The sequence below is a fragment of the Erythrolamprus reginae genome, chromosome 9 (genome assembly GCF_031021105.1).
Source record: "Erythrolamprus reginae isolate rEryReg1 chromosome 9, rEryReg1.hap1, whole genome shotgun sequence".
In the NCBI taxonomy this organism is placed as follows: domain Eukaryota; kingdom Metazoa; phylum Chordata; class Lepidosauria; order Squamata; family Dipsadidae; genus Erythrolamprus; species Erythrolamprus reginae.
The window spans coordinates 24,155,522-24,171,672 of record NC_091958.1 but is presented as its reverse complement, the minus strand read 5'-3'; the positions used below and the strand labels follow the sequence as shown (position 1 = coordinate 24,171,672).

The 16,151-nt window shown below is 43.1% G+C and overlaps 2 protein-coding genes across 3 annotated transcripts in view; one reads left to right on the top strand and one right to left on the bottom strand.

Annotated features, from left to right (window-relative positions):
* Window positions 1–1,105: 1,105 nt before the first annotated feature.
* On the bottom strand, window positions 1,106–13,689 carry NUDT21 (nudix hydrolase 21). 2 transcript variants are annotated; one of them, XM_070760501.1, is made up of 8 exons: window positions 13,340–13,689; window positions 11,361–11,419; window positions 9,599–9,799; window positions 8,066–8,129; window positions 6,516–6,605; window positions 6,210–6,285; window positions 3,831–3,945; window positions 1,106–1,390 (listed from the first exon to the last, which is right to left on the bottom strand). In XM_070760501.1, exons 2-8 carry the CDS (start codon window positions 11,372–11,374, stop codon window positions 1,369–1,371), a joined length of 582 nt encoding a protein of 193 aa, XP_070616602.1. In that variant the 5' UTR covers window positions 11,375–11,419; window positions 13,340–13,689; the 3' UTR covers window positions 1,106–1,368. The 2 variants fall into 2 exon arrangements, with proteins under 2 accessions (XP_070616602.1, XP_070616601.1); XM_070760500.1 differs by lacking the exon at window positions 11,361–11,419 and having other exon boundaries at window positions 13,340–13,624.
* A 167-nt stretch (window positions 13,690–13,856) lies between these two features.
* OGFOD1 (2-oxoglutarate and iron dependent oxygenase domain containing 1) overlaps window positions 13,857–16,151 on the top strand; it is a 29,892-nt gene continuing 27,597 nt past the window's right edge. The window contains exons 1-2 of the mRNA XM_070760499.1: window positions 13,857–14,321; window positions 15,204–15,349. Of these exons, the coding sequence (XP_070616600.1) occupies window positions 13,898–14,321; window positions 15,204–15,349 (570 nt within the window). The 5' untranslated portion in view covers window positions 13,857–13,897. The remainder of the gene's footprint in view (window positions 14,322–15,203; window positions 15,350–16,151) is intronic.

The window sequence follows — 16,151 nt, the reverse complement described above, 5'->3', positions numbered from 1 at the left end:
AACCGCCGGTCCGCGGACCAGGACCGGGCCGTTGGGGGTTTTCAGCCGGTCCGCGGCGCCGCTGCCCTCCCGGCAGAGAACATTATGCAGGACGGGGTGGGGCGTCAGGCGGTGACGCAGCCCTCCACACTTCTCCACAGGGCGGGGAGAATCAGGAGGCTCCTTTGGCGGCTGGGGGCTGCCTGGCTTTGTGATTTTGGCTGGGGAGGGAGTTAGGAAGGTCCTACTTCTCCCCCCCCCCAGCCAAAAATTCAAAGCCTATCTGCTGGATACGGGCGATGAGTGGGACAGAGCGGCGCGGAAGCCTCTTGCAGCAGCTGCCACAGCCACCGGCTTCGGCGCCGCTCGTCCCGCCCATCGCCCGTATCCAGCAGAAGCTGCTGCCCGAGTGCTCTTGGCCGGCGGGATTCAAAGTGCTGGGGTGGGGGGGTGTCCCGACAGCCCCCCCACCCCAGTGCTTCGCCTCCCGCTGGGACACCCCCCACCCCAGCACTTTAAATCCCGCCGGCCAAGAGCACTCGGGCAGCAGCTTCTGCCAGACACGGGCAATGAGCGGGACGAGCGGCGCCAAAGCCGGTGGCTGTGGCAGCTGCTGCAAGAGGCTTCTGCGCCGCTCTGTCCCACTCATCGCCCGTATCCAGCAGATAGGCTGCAGTTTTCATGGAAATTTTTTTTTTTGGGGGGGGGGGGGGGGATGGTTTGCCATTGCTTCCTTCCTAAGGCTGAGAGTGAGGGTGGCCCAAGATCATTCAGCTGGGCCAAAGGCAGGACTAGACCCTACAGACTCCTGGTTTCTACCCCGATGCCTTAACCACTAAATCAAACCAACTGGCATCTATCTCACCTTTTTGCCACCTTTTCTAGACAAAACTACAGAAGCCAATCTGCTGATGAAAAACAATCTGAAATTTCAGCCATGCAATTTTTCAGAGACCCTCAAGCGATACTTGCTAATTACTGGCTCTTAACATTGTTGTTTTTTAAATTTCCCAAGAAGACCACCTCCAATAAAGCACCCCACCCCACAGAATGCTATGGTGCCAATCAGCCAATGGATAGAAATCTCTTTCGAGTATTGAAAAAGAGCCACACGTGAATGCACAACTGAGTCCGTTTTTGTTTAATGTTATTTAAAAAAAATCAGGTGACTATCACAACATAAGTGATTAAAATGCAATTACAGTTCTTAGTCCATTGTCTAAACAGTCAAGATTCTCTTCCCTATTCAAGATAGTAAAAAGTTGGGGAAGGAGGGGAGGAATTCAAAGGAGAAAGGGAGACATAAAAAAAAATCCTTGCGTCACATTTTCTCTTCTACACTTTAAAGCTGTTCTCACAGAGACGGCTTCTACTCACACTTCAGGAAATTCAGTTGTAAATAAAATTGAACCTGCCAAAGAGAGTGGAAAGAAAAGAGGATAAACTGATTTACCTTATAATCTCAATTTAAAAGGTTTTTTTAAAAAAAAATACATCCTGGGCTGTTTTGACTGCATGGAGTACAGTGTCCCCTCAATTTTCGCGTGGGATGTGTTCCGAGACCGCCCGCGAAAGTCGAATTTCCGCGAAGTAGAGATGCGGAAGTAAATACACTATTTTTGGCTATGAACAGTATTACAAGCCATCCCTTAACACTTTAAACCCCTAAATTGCAATTTCCCATTCCCTTAGCAACCATTTAGATTATTACTCACCAGGGTTATTTATTAAAGTTTATTAAAAAAAAATTTATAAAAGGCGGACAAAAGTTTGGCGATGACATATGACATCATCGGGACAGGAAAAGCCATGGTATAGGGAAAAAAACGCGAAGTATTTTTTAATTAATATTTTTGAAAAGCTGTGGTATAGACTTTTTGCAAAGTTCGAACCCGCGAAAATCGAGGTAATACTGTATTGCCAAAATGTCACTCCTAATAAATGGCTATATTTCTTTTGAACTTTGGCTCGTGGCTCATGAATTAATCAAGGCATCTTTTGGAAACTTCACAGCTAAAAATGCCTGGTTAACATGTTTTAACTTTGTTTTTCAGTTCTGCTTTGATTTGGGTATTTATATGGTTTTTATTATGCTGCCACTGAGGTACGATGAGCAGTACAGTAATACCCCGGTTATTGCGTCCCCAACCATTGCGAACAGGGTAATTTGCGATTTTTGAACCCGGAAGTCAAAACACCATCTGCGCATGCGTGCCCTTTTTTTCTATGGGCACGCATGCGTAGATGGCGCCGGGCAGATCAGCTGCTGGGCGGCTTCCCTGGGTCTTCCCCCTCTTGCTGGCGGGAGGGCGAAGCCCCCCCCCCAGCACCCGCTCGCCCGCCCTTCGCCCTTCGCCCGGGAAGTTCGCCAGGAGTCAGCGGAGAACGGCGCGCCTGTTTTAAAACGATCGGAGCCGGCCTGGGGGGGCTTTCCAGCAACCCCCGAGCCCCCAACCCAGGCTTGGGGGTTGCTGGAAAGCCCCCCCAGGCCGGCTGCAACGTTTTAAAACACGCGCGCCGCTTCGCAGCTGTCTCCTGAAGCCGAACGCTAACTTCCGCGTTCGGCTTCAGGAGACAGCTGCGAAGCGGCGCGGGTGTTTTAAAACGTCCCCGCCGACATGGGGGGCTCGCTAGCACCCCCCCGAACCCCCAACCCGGGTTTGGGGGGGTGCTAGCGAGCCCCCCATGTCGGCGGGGACGTTTTAAAACACCCGCGCGCCTTCCCAACTGAGCCCTCAAGCCAAGCGCAGAAGTTCGCCTTTGGCGCTTGGCTTGAGGGCTCAGTTGGGAAGGCGCGCGGGTGTTTTAAAACGTCCCCGCCGACATGGGGGGCTCGCTAGCACGCCCCCGAACTCCCAACCTGGGTTTGGGGGGGTGCTAGCGAGCCCCCCATGTCGGCGGGGACGTTTTAAAACACCCACGCCGCTTTCCAATGAGTCCCGAAGACAAACGCAGAAGTTTGACGTTTGTCTTCGGGACTCATTGGAAAGCCACGCGGGTGTTTTAAAACGTCGCCGCCAACATGGGGGGCTCGCTAGCACCCCCCCGAACCCCCAACCCGGGTTAGGGGGGGTGCTAGCGAGCCCCCCATGTCGGCGGCGACGTTTTAAAACACCCGCGCCGCCCCCAATCTTCGGCTCCTCGCTACCGCTGCGGAAGTAAAAACACCATCTGCACATGCGCAGATGGTGTTTTTACTTCCGCAGTGCTACTTCGCGAAAATCCGCTCGTTGCGGGGGGTCCTGGAACGGAACCCTCGCAACGAGCGGGGGATCACTGTATATAAATTTAATAAATAGTGTTAAGAGAATAATTCCAGAATCTCAGACTGAATCTGCAACATCATCATCCAAGAGTAACACTGCCAGACTTATAGAATACATATCACTAGTGATAAGCTATAGGAATAGCATTTATATACTGCTTTACAATGCTTTATAGCCTGCTCTAAGTGGTTTATAGAGTCAGTATATTGTCCCCAACAATCTGGGTCTCATTTTAGCCACCAAGAATGGAAGACAGAGTCAACCTTAAGCCTGGTGAGGTTTGAAGTGCCAAATTCCAGTCAGCTGGTAGTAATCTGCATTACTGCACTCTTAACCACTGTGCCACCAGGGCTCATAGTCAGAGAAGAAAATTTCTGCTCCTCCGCTCCACATTTTCTCTCACAATCTCAAAATGAATGAGTTGAACAGAAAGAGAAGGAATAAGCTTTCCTTCTTAAATTAACTTGATCGAAGCTATCCTTCTTTGAAAAGATCTGCCAGCCCCTCCCCTGGAATTAAAAGACAGGGGTTCAAGAAAGCGCCTCTGTTTCCCACCAAACACGCAGAGCTGCAAGCGTACTCTACCTGCTCAAAAGTTGCGGGAGGCTGGAAATGATAGGACCGTAGCCCGGCGCGTTGTCGTAAAGCTCAAATAAAGGAGCAGCTACTAGCTTGTAGTTTTTGGGGACCGCAAACAAAGCTGGAACAAATTGAAGGGAAGAAGTGATTTAGTTTTTCATCTGATTCGCAGCACAAGCAGAATAAATTGATTCACCTTCTGCTATACCTACCAGATCAGAAAGTATGACAAGAAGGGTTTTCATTATTTTAAGTCTGTTGCATTCATTGCAAAATATTTGGGAAAATGCGCATTCAGACATTAACACTGCCTGGATTGATCTTCAGAGCAGTTCAGCAAGTTACCTAAATGCTAAATTCAAAAGGAATGCATAGTCATGTACCTAAATGTACTTTTTGGAGCAGTACATGTAGTCCTTGACTTACAACAGTCCATTTAAGTGACCTTCAAAGTTACAGCAGCACTGAAAAAAGTGACATGGCCTTTTTTCACACTCATGACCAATTGAAGCACCTCCATGGTCATGTGATCAAAATAAAGGCACTTGGCAACCGATTGACATTTATGACAATTGCAGCGTCCCCAGGGGTCCCGTGATCCCCTTTTGTGACATTCCAACAAGCAAAGTCAATGGGAAAACAGACTCACTTAACAACCATATTGCTAACTTAAAAGCTGCAGCGATTCACTTAACAAATGGGCAAGAAAAATCGTAAAATGGGGCAAAATTCACTTAACAAATGTCTCATGTAGCAACATAAAATTTTGGGCTCAACTGTGATGGTACGCCGAGGATTATCTGTATAGATAAATAGGTAAAACTCTTATAATTAAGCAAAAATAGTGTAACATCAATGCAAGACTCCTGGGTAGAACCAGGAAAGGCACAAGTTTTGAATTATTATTGGATTAAACAATTTAAAACCGCTATTGGGATTGGAACCTCCGTGGTTAAACAAGTTGTTTGCTAAGTGAATTGCACCTGATTCTACAAACTTTTTTGGTTGTGGTCCTTAAGCAAATCTGGCTTCTCTCCTTGACCTTGCTTGCCATAGGCCTGCTGGGAAGTTCATAAATGGCAATCCTATGAAGCTGGGATGCTGCAGCCATTGTGAGTATCTGCTGGTTGCCAAGCTCCTGGATTCTGATCACATGATCAGGGGGAGGTTGTGATTGTTGTAAATGCAAGGACTGGTCATTAAGTCTTTTTTTGTTTAGCACTGAAATGGATGTAAATCTAGGAGTTCCTGTATCTATCACCTTATCCTTTAGCATAGCAAAGTTAGGGCTGGTATTTGAAGCCAAGCATCTGAAAGCATGCAGGTGCTGGAAGTTTCTACAAGGAAAAGCCACCCTGTTAAAAAATCTCACAAAGGTGCTAAACGTAGAGCAGCCACCGCTGCACATGCATCGTGTGGAAAATAAACCAGGACTACTTTGTACCACTGTATAGTAATTGTCTCAAAAGTGCTTTTTTCTTTTTCCAAAAGGCATCTGGCCTGTTTTTTCCTTGAAGATGATGTTTTGCTTTTCATCCAAGAAGGTTCGTCGGTTTGACTGGATGGTGGAGGGAAAAACAGTCCAGTTTCCCCCCTTTTGGGGGGGGGGGGAAGCACCTTTGAGACAACTATGACCTGGATGACAGAGAATCTCCAGACATTGTTTTACATGTCCTGTTTCTTCTGGAGGTAGGGCAGGTATTAACAACAACAACACCAATAACAACAACGAGTTGGAAGGGACCTTGGAGGTCTTCTAGTCCAACCCCCTGCTTGGGCAGGAAACCCTACACTACTTCAGACAGATGGTTATCCAACATCTTCTTAAAAACTTCCAGTGTTGGAGCACTCACAACTTCTGGAGGCAAGCTGTTCCACTGATTAATTGTTTTATCTGTCAGGAATTTTCTCCTTAGTTCTAAGTTACTTCTCTCCTTGTTTAGTTTCCATCCATTGCTTCTTGTCTTACCCTCAAATGTTTTGGAGAATAGGTTGACACCCTCTTCTTTGTGGCAACCCCTGAGATATTGGAACTGGTCTTTTCCGGAAACTATTCCTCATATGTTTTAGCCTCCAGTGCCCTAATCATCTGTTGTTCTTCTCTGCAAGCTTTCTAGAGTCTCAACATCCTTTTTGCATCGTGGTGACCAAAACTGAATGCAGTATTCCAAGTGTGGCCTAACTAAGGCCTTATAAAGTGGTATTAACACTTTACGTGATCTTGATTCTATCCTTCTGTTAATGCAGCCTAGAATCATGAATGAGAATGATGCCATCTAAACACGGGATAAAGGATGGGCTACATGTTCCTGGTCATCTTGACATTTATCTTGAACTCTGCTCTCCCATCTCCCGGAAATAAAGCCATCAGAATCAGCTGCTTACCTTTTTCTTGGAGCTGAACCAAGAAGAGCTTCTTGTGCTCTTTTGGCTTTGTAATATGAGCTGGGATATATGGGTACTGTGGGAAACAATAAAAAGGGTTATTTACTTGGCATCTTGGGATCAACAATTAACTCACTCACTTTTTTGAACAGAATAAGTCATGCAATTATCCTTTAAATCAGCGTTTCTCAAACTTGGCCACGATAAGATTTGTGGATTGCAACTCCCAGAATTCCACACATCTTAAAAGTGTCCAGGTTTGAGAAATCACTGGTTTAACATTTAAAAGTTGGTTTCAATTCTCACCTGTGGGGGCTCAAAATTCGGTCTCCACCAGTTACCAATGCAATCATCGATGACCCAGTCTTGAAGGACGCCATCTTGACGCCCTAGTATCTGTCAAAATACAGGTTGCAAGTAAAATCTTAATGCATTTCCAGGCAATTCACCGAGACAGAATAAAATTGGCTCAGCATTAAGGCCAGCAGTCAGCAATTTTTTGTATCAACTATTAATTAAGAAGCATTCAGGGGTTTGCCAAGAGTTGCAGCCTAGTTTATTTAGAACACATTATGTATCTACCGTCTAATCTGACAGTTATTTTTCACTGCTACTTATGTATTTTCCCCAATAAATCCTTATAAGAATAACTGAAACAGGCCAGAACTATATCTCCACTGGATTTTCCTGAAAAAATTAAACATCAATTTTATTTGGCATCTTTATTCAGATTCAAAATTATTATGTTACTTTAGTAATATTACTTTAGGAATACCTTTGGGGTTGCAGATTTATTTATTTACACATAAATAACATTCCTATGGGGCTCAGTGGTTCGAATCCCTAGCACCGCGTAAGGGAGTGAGCTCCCATTACTTGTCCCAGTTTCTGCTAACCTAGCAGTTTGAAAGCACATTAAAAAAGGCAAGCAGAAAAATAGGGACCACCTTGGTGAGATAGTAACAGCATTCCGTGCACTTTCAGCATTTAGTCATGCTGGTCACATGACCATGGAGACGCCTTCGGACAGTGCTGGCTCCTTCGGCTTAGAAATGGAGATGAGCACCACCACTAGAGCAGGAAAAGACTAGCACTTATGTGGTGGGGAGAGTACTTTTAACTTTATATTTCTACATTACGTGTGAAATCTTTGGAAAAACTGGACAATTGAATTCAAATGTACCAACAAAATTAATCTGTAAATGTTATTGTTGAACTTGTTCTAAATGGGCTATGGCTTCTCAACATTATTACTTCTGAATTACTGCCTGAGAATCAGACAAATAATTAAAATAAAAAGCACAAGACAGTTTCAATACTAATATAAAGCCGATGATCATATATTTGGACTCCACAATATCCAGCATGGATGAACAGAAAGAGATTTTAACAGCCATTTCTAAAAACTGTTATTACCAGTGGCAAACCTGGCAATAAGTTCCTAAATATTTGGAGGGAACCATGTATAAAATAGTTCCTGTTCTTTTGAATATCTTCAAACTACAATTCTGCCCACTGGAAATACATTATTTAATTTATTAGATTTGTATGCCGCCCCTCTCTGAAGACTCGTATTTTAAAATTGTGGTGTATGGTTTGTCGTCAAAGTAAAGCAAGAATAATGAACCAATATTAAGCAATGTATATAAACATTTGCACTATGCCATTTTTAAGTCATTCTGAGAAAGTGAAGACCCGAGGCAAAAAAATGTCTTATTTTAAACAGTTTATTCAAATTTCTAAAGCAAAACATATATTTGTTTTTTTCCTATATTTGGGAGAGGGGAATACAAAATGTCTTGCAGATTTTTCTGACCATTTCTCAGAAAAATCATTTGAATAAATGTAGCGCTTACTTCTGTCATTAAACGTTTAAGACCTTCTACCTCATCTTCTCCAGGATTAAGTTCACCACCTGGCCTGTTGAAAACATAAAAAGATATGCTTTAATTATTGTCACTTTATTTTATGGAGGAAAAAATATAAAACTAATATGTAACCTTATTGTAAAGAAATCATACATTAAGCCATGAAGCAGAGGCGCTAACACACTTTAAGCAGAATTACTAATAATGTCTATATTGTGGTGTGTGCTTTTTTTAAAATGACCAGCTGTCTGTAAGCAATCTTGGACAAAGTCAATTATTCAGCTTTAACTCAGTTTTTGTGCTTCTTTTGAATCAGTTTTTGAGATGACTTGCCAAGAGAATGCTTGAACTATTCCAAAGCTTTTTCAATGCAAAAAATTAAGGTATCTGTATGGCTCAGTATTCTTTACTGTGTTTAAAGTGACACATTTTCTATCTAAAGTTTTCCCAAAAAAGGGATGTTGAACAATAATTGTTCAGCAATTATTATGAAAGCTTTTAACAAGTAAATGCATCATTTCTTTTCTTAGACCCCATTTTTTTCCCTGAATGTTTGAATACCTGGCATTCACCAACCTGAAGATGGTGCAGGGAATTATCCAAAGAGGGGGGCTAAAGGGTCATCCATTTTATCCACTTCAGGCTGTGGATATTGTGAATCAACACCTGAACAGGTAAATGGACTAGATATGGGCTAATAGGTTAAATAAGTTAAATCCAGAACAGAATCCAGTATTGCTGGCAGGCAGATGATCTGCCCAGGGCAGTTATTTCCAACTTTTCTAGAACTTGGAATTTTCATGGAAATGTACTGTGATGTTACCCAACCTTGGCAAATTTAAGGCATGTGGACTTCAGCTCCCAGAATTCCCTAGCCAGCCAGTTGTTAAATGAACACCACAGTCGCTATGAGAGCCCACTATTTGGCAAGGAAGGGGCAGCTTTTTTTCTGAAAACCAGAAACAAATGCCAGCTGTAAGAAAAAAACATGTGGCATATGTTGTTTTAGAAGTTACAATGGCATTGGGAAAAATAGTGTCTTGTGGCCATTTTTCAGAGTTATGAGTTTTGTAGCATCCTTATAGTTGTGTGAACAAAATTCAAATGCATGGCAACTGGTTCGTACTTGTGACCATTGTTGGGTCCCAAGTTCACGTGATCCCATTTTGCAACCTTCTGACAAGCAAAGTCAATGGGGAAGCCAGATTCACTTAACGACCGGGTTACTGAGTTATCAACTTCAGCAACTCATTTAACAATTGTGGCAAGAAAAGTCGTAAAATGGGGCAAAACTCACTTAACAAATGTCTCACTCAACAGAAATGCTGGGCTCAATTGTGGTCATAAGCCAAGGACCACCCATATAATCTTTTTTCGTGGCTTCCCCGTTTGGGTAGAAACCTTGCAGCTCACCGAGTCCAGTTCCCTGCTGAGTGTGAGTGTTGCCACCCAAGACGTTGATAAGTGCCTTTGACAAATAGCTCTGCTATTAAGAAAGCCCCAAAAGGGACGCTGACTTACAGTTTGAAGAAGGTTGTGCCCAGCTGCAAGAGCAGCACATGAGGCAATCTATGTTCGTGCACAATGAGGACCCCCTCAACGGTCCGCCTCATCCCAATCTTGTCAAATTCTTCCCTCATGCGCTGGAATCGGGCGGCTACCGAACTGTCCTTCTCGTACAGGGGTTCCTTGGTCCCAAAGGTATAATTTGTCAGGGGGTACCTGGGAGGATGGAAGGACACCTTACAGGACACAATTTCATGTGAACTATTTTAGGATTTTATCAGTTTTCTAGCAGGCCATACAATTTGTAACTCGTTAGTACTGTATATTTATTTCCAAAAAAGGAGACACTCCTGGATTTATGACACCTCCCCTTCTAAAACAAGGTATTACAGAAATATTCATCTACCTCCGTTACTATGGTTAAATCTAAGATGAATTGCTTATACTGAAATTAAATTAGTTGGAGAAAACAAAAGCAAGATATTTCTGACACTATTTTTAGGCAGATAATATGAAGAAGAAAATAGCAGAGAGGTGGCTTTGATTGCCCCCGTCACTTCCTTGTCACAAGAGAATCAGGAAGACTTCAAAAGTCAAACGTTTCTGCTCACTCCTTGTAATACAGAAATAGTTCTGAGTTTCAGTTGTGAACGGAAACCAGAATCTGTTTAAGCTCTACATTTCCTAACTCCAAGTAAACAAATCAAGTTATTCTTCCAGCCTTTCTAACTGGCTCTAAGTTAGCAACATGGTTTAACTTTATCTTTATAATTAAAGCAAATACCACTTTAGCTATAAAGAATAACTAAGCCAATACTAAGAGAAAGTGGCATTGCACAGCTTAATAAAGACACAGGATGGGGGGCTGTAGAGTTGGGAGTTCTAACTCTTTCATAAATTGATCTGCAGTTGTTTCATAAGAACAATGTCTTTTCTATGCAGCTAAGGAACAGAGCTGTAACTTTCTAGCTGCAGCAAAGTTAGCATCTGTCAGCTGTCATGAACCTCTACTACTACTGCAAGGTAAGATTTAGGGTACTTCTCATGAGCTCTGAAGATAAAGTGTTTTTTAAAACCCCAAAAAGATGGTTCTTAAGACAACTGTAATTCAACTGATAGTTTGAGATGGGATATTTCTGATAATGATAGTCCTAAATTCACTATCCACTCTATGCCAATCTCAAATGCATCTTTGACAATCCACTTAAACATAGAGCTTTAAGTGGATATTGAGATGCGCAGGACACATTAGGAAGTATCAAGTTGAAGAAAGAAACTACAGTATTAAAAGCTCCAAGTTTTTTTTTAATTCTTAAAAACTGGAAGTTATTAATGATAAGGGTCAGCTTATTTAGGAAAATCAGTTTCATGGATAGTTGCAAAATTCTTCCCTTAAAGATCTATTAGTGTTTCTCAATCTTAGCAAACTTAACAACTTTACGTTGTGTGCACTTCAACTCCCATAATACTCCAGCCAACAGGAATTTAAATCCACACATCTTAAAGTTGCTACGATTTGAGAAACCTTGATTTATATCATAACTGTACCATTCCAGAACTTAATAAAAAACAAAAGTTTCCAATTAGATTGTGCTTTTACTATGTTTAATCATCTGCTTTGCCACAAAATTATTGGGCATGTTGCTCTCAGCACTTAAGAAAATTTTCACATCATCTTAAGTTTCACCATAATAATTGATACACTTATTTACAAGTTATGATCAAACCATAGCACAAATTATGAATGCAAATCAAATACATGATGCTGCATACATACTTATCATAAATCATGTGCTGCAAAACAAGGAGGCATGCCTATAGGTTTGGGCCAGGAGTCTAAGCACAAAAAAGTACACAAATGGATTAGGAACGTTTTCTGGAAAAAAAGTGTCCAACATATGAACTGGGTGCAAATTATGCGAAAGTAATTAGCAGCACATGTATGATTAACCCTTCATCATTGTTTACATCATGCAAAGAAGATAGTAAACCCAGTAAGAAGACCAGTATATGAATCCTCAGAAACAGAATTTGCATGGTAGTTTGTTCCTTGCTCAGAAAACCACTGGGCATCAAGTTAACAACTGTATTCACACAAGCTACTAGATCACCAAGGTAACCCCTTGGGAAATGGGGGTGTCTTGTACTACACTGAATGATGAGTTTTTTCAAAGGTAATGTTTTCACAAGACATTTTTTTCAGTTCCTCAAAGGGGAACATTTTCCAGTTGCCTTTTAAAAAAGCATCTTTGAGACAATTATGATCTGGATGACTGTTCACAATATATTGAATCATGTCTTAGTTAAAGGAGGCCACCTAGTAACTTGGGGTCATAGAGTAGACTGGGAAGTTTAAACTCCTGGGGGAAGAATGGAAAACTACTTCCATACTCTTGTCTAAAAACTCCCACTTCTTGCTATATCATTGTGTTGTACCTTATGATTGACAATTTTTTCTTTTATGTACACTTGAGAGCATATGCACCAAGACAAGTTCCTTGTGTGTCCAATCACAAAGAATTCTATTCTATTCATGTATATGTCAAACTGGGGAGAAGGGAATCTATATTTTGCCCAGTTCCTGGAGCAGCATATGAGAAAACAATTTAAGGAAATTCTAATTCACTGAGCAGTGCACAAAAAATATATTAAAGATTTAATTTGTGGAGCAGCAGATATTACATATCTGTTAAGAACTAAAATCACTGTTAACACCTTGGATGAGGGACCACAAGGAAATCCCAGCATCACAAACTTCAGTCCTCCTAAAAGTCTGTAGAAATTCTCAAGTCATCCAGGTCATGGTTGTCCCAAAGGTGCTTTTTCAGGAGACAACTGGACTTTGGGTTTTTTTTCTTTTGAAGACATTTTGCTTTTCATCTAATCAGCTTCTTCAGGACAATGGGGAATGGAAAGATTTATATTCCTTGCAGACAGCTGGTCATTTACTTCATTTTAGAGCAGTGGTTCTCAATCTTTCCAATGCCTTGACCCTTTAATACAGTTCCTCATGTTGTGGTGACTCCCAACCATAAGCTAGTGCCAATTCTCCCAACAGAACTTTAAGATGATTGGCAGGAAGGCCTGAGGGGCACCCCCACTGCAAATGCCTGATTGGTAACACTATGGAAAATTTGCCTTTTCCTATGGTCTTAGGTGACCCCTGTGAAACTCCCAAATAGGTCCTGACACTCAGGTTGAGATCCACTGTTTTAGAGGGTGTCTGAAGCACTTGGGAGGGCCATCAGAATATAAACCCTTCTCTTCCCCACCATTCAGTCAGGAGCTGAAGATGCTTCTTGGAAGAGAATCAAAACGTCTTCAAAGAAAAGATTTTTAATTTTTTTAAAAAAAACAAGAAAGGCGAATTTCCCCCTGGAAAAAAAGTCCACCTTTGGGACTTCAATCCTTCTGAAGATAGTCCCATCTTTCTGGATGGGAGACCACCAACCAGGAAATCACAAGGTGGTGCCAGGTGGGTCCAAAAAGCGAGGTGGAGGCGTATTCGCGAAAGGAGACCAGGAAGTGGGCTTCGGGGGGGGGGAGGGAAGGAGGCCTCGGATCGCCAAAGAATAAATGGGCAGAGCATGGGGGGGAGGGTCTCCCGAGGGAGGGAGTCCAGGACTGCTGCCCCGTTAGAACCCCGAACTCGACCCGTGTTGTGGTTTCACACGAGACGCCGGGCCTTCAAATGGACCCGACGGGGCTCCAACCCCTCCCGCGAACGAAGCGAGGCCGAGCCCGGCGCCCACTCACAGGTTGATGGTCCGCTCGAGGGTGAGGGGCTTGCTTTGCTGGATGTATTTGTTCCCGAACTGGTTGACCCCGCGGGGCCAGCCGGTCTGGGAGCGGTTGGGCGGCACGACGGACATGGCGGAAGCGGCCCGGCTCACAAGGCCACCAGCATTCCCCGGCCCAAGGCGCCGTCCCCTCACGCCGCGCTATTCTCACACCCGCCAAAGGGCGCACCGGAACCTGCAGGCCACACTTCCGGGAGCCATAGAGTCCGCGGACGGGGGCTGGGCCGCCTCGCCCGTTAGTGAGCGATGACTGCCATAGAGAGGCGGAATCGAAAGAGCGTCCCTGTGTCGCTAATGGCAGTGGAGGGGGTTTTGTCCAATAAGGAGCGGAGATACGAGCTTGGGCCTTATTGGGTGTCAAAAGACGCCTGGGAATACTCATTGGCTGTACTGAGGGCCCGCCCTTCAGCGGTTCTAAATGCCGCTTAGTACGACCATAAACTATCATAACAGTATCTCTTGATAGAAAAGAGGAAAGGAAATCTCCTGACGCTATTTCAGGACAATTTTTCCAATGAACGCCCATGTGAATTGGACCACAGTAGTAATGTTTATTTATGTGGCGGGCGGTAGGCGGAACTTCCGTTCCCTTGCACAGGAAGTCTTTAGGCTGCTCCCGCAGCTTTTCCCGCTCCCGTCACGATTGATTGGACAGGTCAAACCTTTAGAACCGCCGCTCGACGTTGGCGTCCTCCCGCGGGTCCTGCCGGGAGTCATAGTTTTCTGCTGGAACGTGTGCGAAAGGAGAAGCAGCATGAACTGCAAGCCGAAGCGGCGGACGCCCCTGGCGGGCTCTTCGTCTCCGCCGCTGCCGGGAAAAGCCGCCAAGAAGCGCCTAAAGCGGCAGATCTGCGTGGAGTTCTCCGCCGCTGTGAAGGAGCCGGCCTTGAAGGAGAAAGTGGCCGCGGCTTGGGCCAGCCGGGAGCCGCTTCTGCATGGTAGGGAGGCCAGGAAACGCTGTGGGTTCCAAGGGGCTAGTCCTCATTGAGGCGGGGAGCGCGCGGGGTTGTGGCTGGCATTGACCGGTAGGGGCTGCAAGTGAGCTTTAATCCACCAATATTTTCCAGATGCGTTGCAAAAATACTATTATTATTATTATTATTATTATTATTATTCACTAAAAACAAATTCCTTGTGTGTCCAATCATACTTGGTCAATAAAGAATTCTATTCTATTCTTAGATTTTCATCCTGCCAGTATTTTGATATCTGTGAGCTATATATTTACATACTGTACATACACGTCGCTGTATAATTTGTAAGATGAAGCACATACAGAGAGAAATAAAAAAGACATTATATATTATGTCAAAGTGGATACAGGAAATGACAGGAAAAACAATAGACTATACACCTTTAATCTTACATATTGGGACAGCGGCAGGGATCACTTATGTGCAAGGATGGAAAGGCTCTCAGACACCTTTGGAAAAGGAAATTATATTTTAAAATATGACCGTACCTAGATGGTCAGATTAATGATGGAGTTAAATGGACAAAAAGACTCTGAATACCATAATATACGGATTAAATGGTATGAATGCATAAAGAAAATAAAAATGAGATAAAGTGGGATCGGAATGTAAAAATGGACAATAAGGAAAAGCAATATATAGAACAGGTAGGCAAGTAGACAGACAAACAGATGTAATTCAGTGTATAATTTGATCATTATATTTTAAATATATATTTAATTAATGAAAGTTAAGATTAAAATGAAGCCTAAGAGAGAGTCTTATTTAATATAGGGTGTTTTGTGCCATGAGCTCCATCATGCTCTCCAGCTCTAAAACTTGCAATATGGTTTGTGTTTCCTCTAGAGGCAGTCACTCTGGATCCCGCTCCTTTCCCCCATTGTGTTATCCCAGGTTTTATCCCCAACGAGGACTTCCTGGAGGATCTGCAGAGGGAACTCCTGAGCCTAGATTTCCACCAAAAGTGTAATGATCTGTACAAGTTCAAACAGGTGAGTGCTCCCAATAACACAAGGCACTGATATGCCAAATGCTTGCTTCTTGACTGCATTGTTCAGTGACATTTTGAAGTTATGACATATTTTACAATCAATGCCCATTACATTCATCATGTCCCTTAGTCGCTTGATCACCATTATAGACAGTACTTGTTTCTTTCGCCTGATCTTTTTTCCCCCTTTCTTCCCTCATACAGAGTGGAGAGTTTGGAGAGAAAGGGATTACTGTACAAGAGAGTAAGCAAGCATGCAGTGGGGAATGTACTGGCTGTTTTTGTAACACATGTGGACTGCCAGCCCCACTATATTGTTTTTGATGTGTATTACCTGTGTTGTGGCCTGCTTAGTATTTTGTGAACTTTCTTCTGCAATGGATGTAAATATAAATGAATTTTCTTCTTGCTAAGCAGCACAATGCAGGAATGAGCATTCCAAAGGATATAGGATAAGATAGGATAGGATTTTATTGGTCAAGTGTGATTGGACACACAAGGAATTTGTCTTGGTGCACATGCTTTCAGTGTACATAAAAGAAAAGATATGTTTGTCAAGAATCGTAAGATAGAACACTTAGTGATAGTCCGGTACAAATAAGCAATCAAATCATATTAAGAACCAGTCAATATAAATTGTAAGGATACAAATAACAAAATTATAGTCATACAGTCATTAGTAGGAAGAAAGAGGGGATGGGAGCGATGAAAATATTAGTAGTAGTGCAGACTTAGTAAATAGTTTGACAGTGGTGAGGGAATTACTTGTTCAGCAGAGTTATGGCATTCGAGAAAAAACTGTC

Bases quoted from the DNA above. Each gene is read 5' to 3' on its own strand.
- NUDT21 (XM_070760500.1), bottom strand. From the start codon at position 13,455: ATGTCCGTCGTGCCGCCCAACCGCTCCCAGACCGGCTGGCCCCGCGGG. The intron at 8,130-9,598 runs GTAAGTCAGCGT...TGTTTTCAACAG, and splicing joins GGCACAACCTTCTTCAAACT to GCCAGGTGGTGAACTTAATC. The intron at 6,286-6,515 runs GTGAGAATTGAA...TGTTTCCCACAG, and splicing joins CGAATTTTGAGCCCCCACAG to TACCCATATATCCCAGCTCA.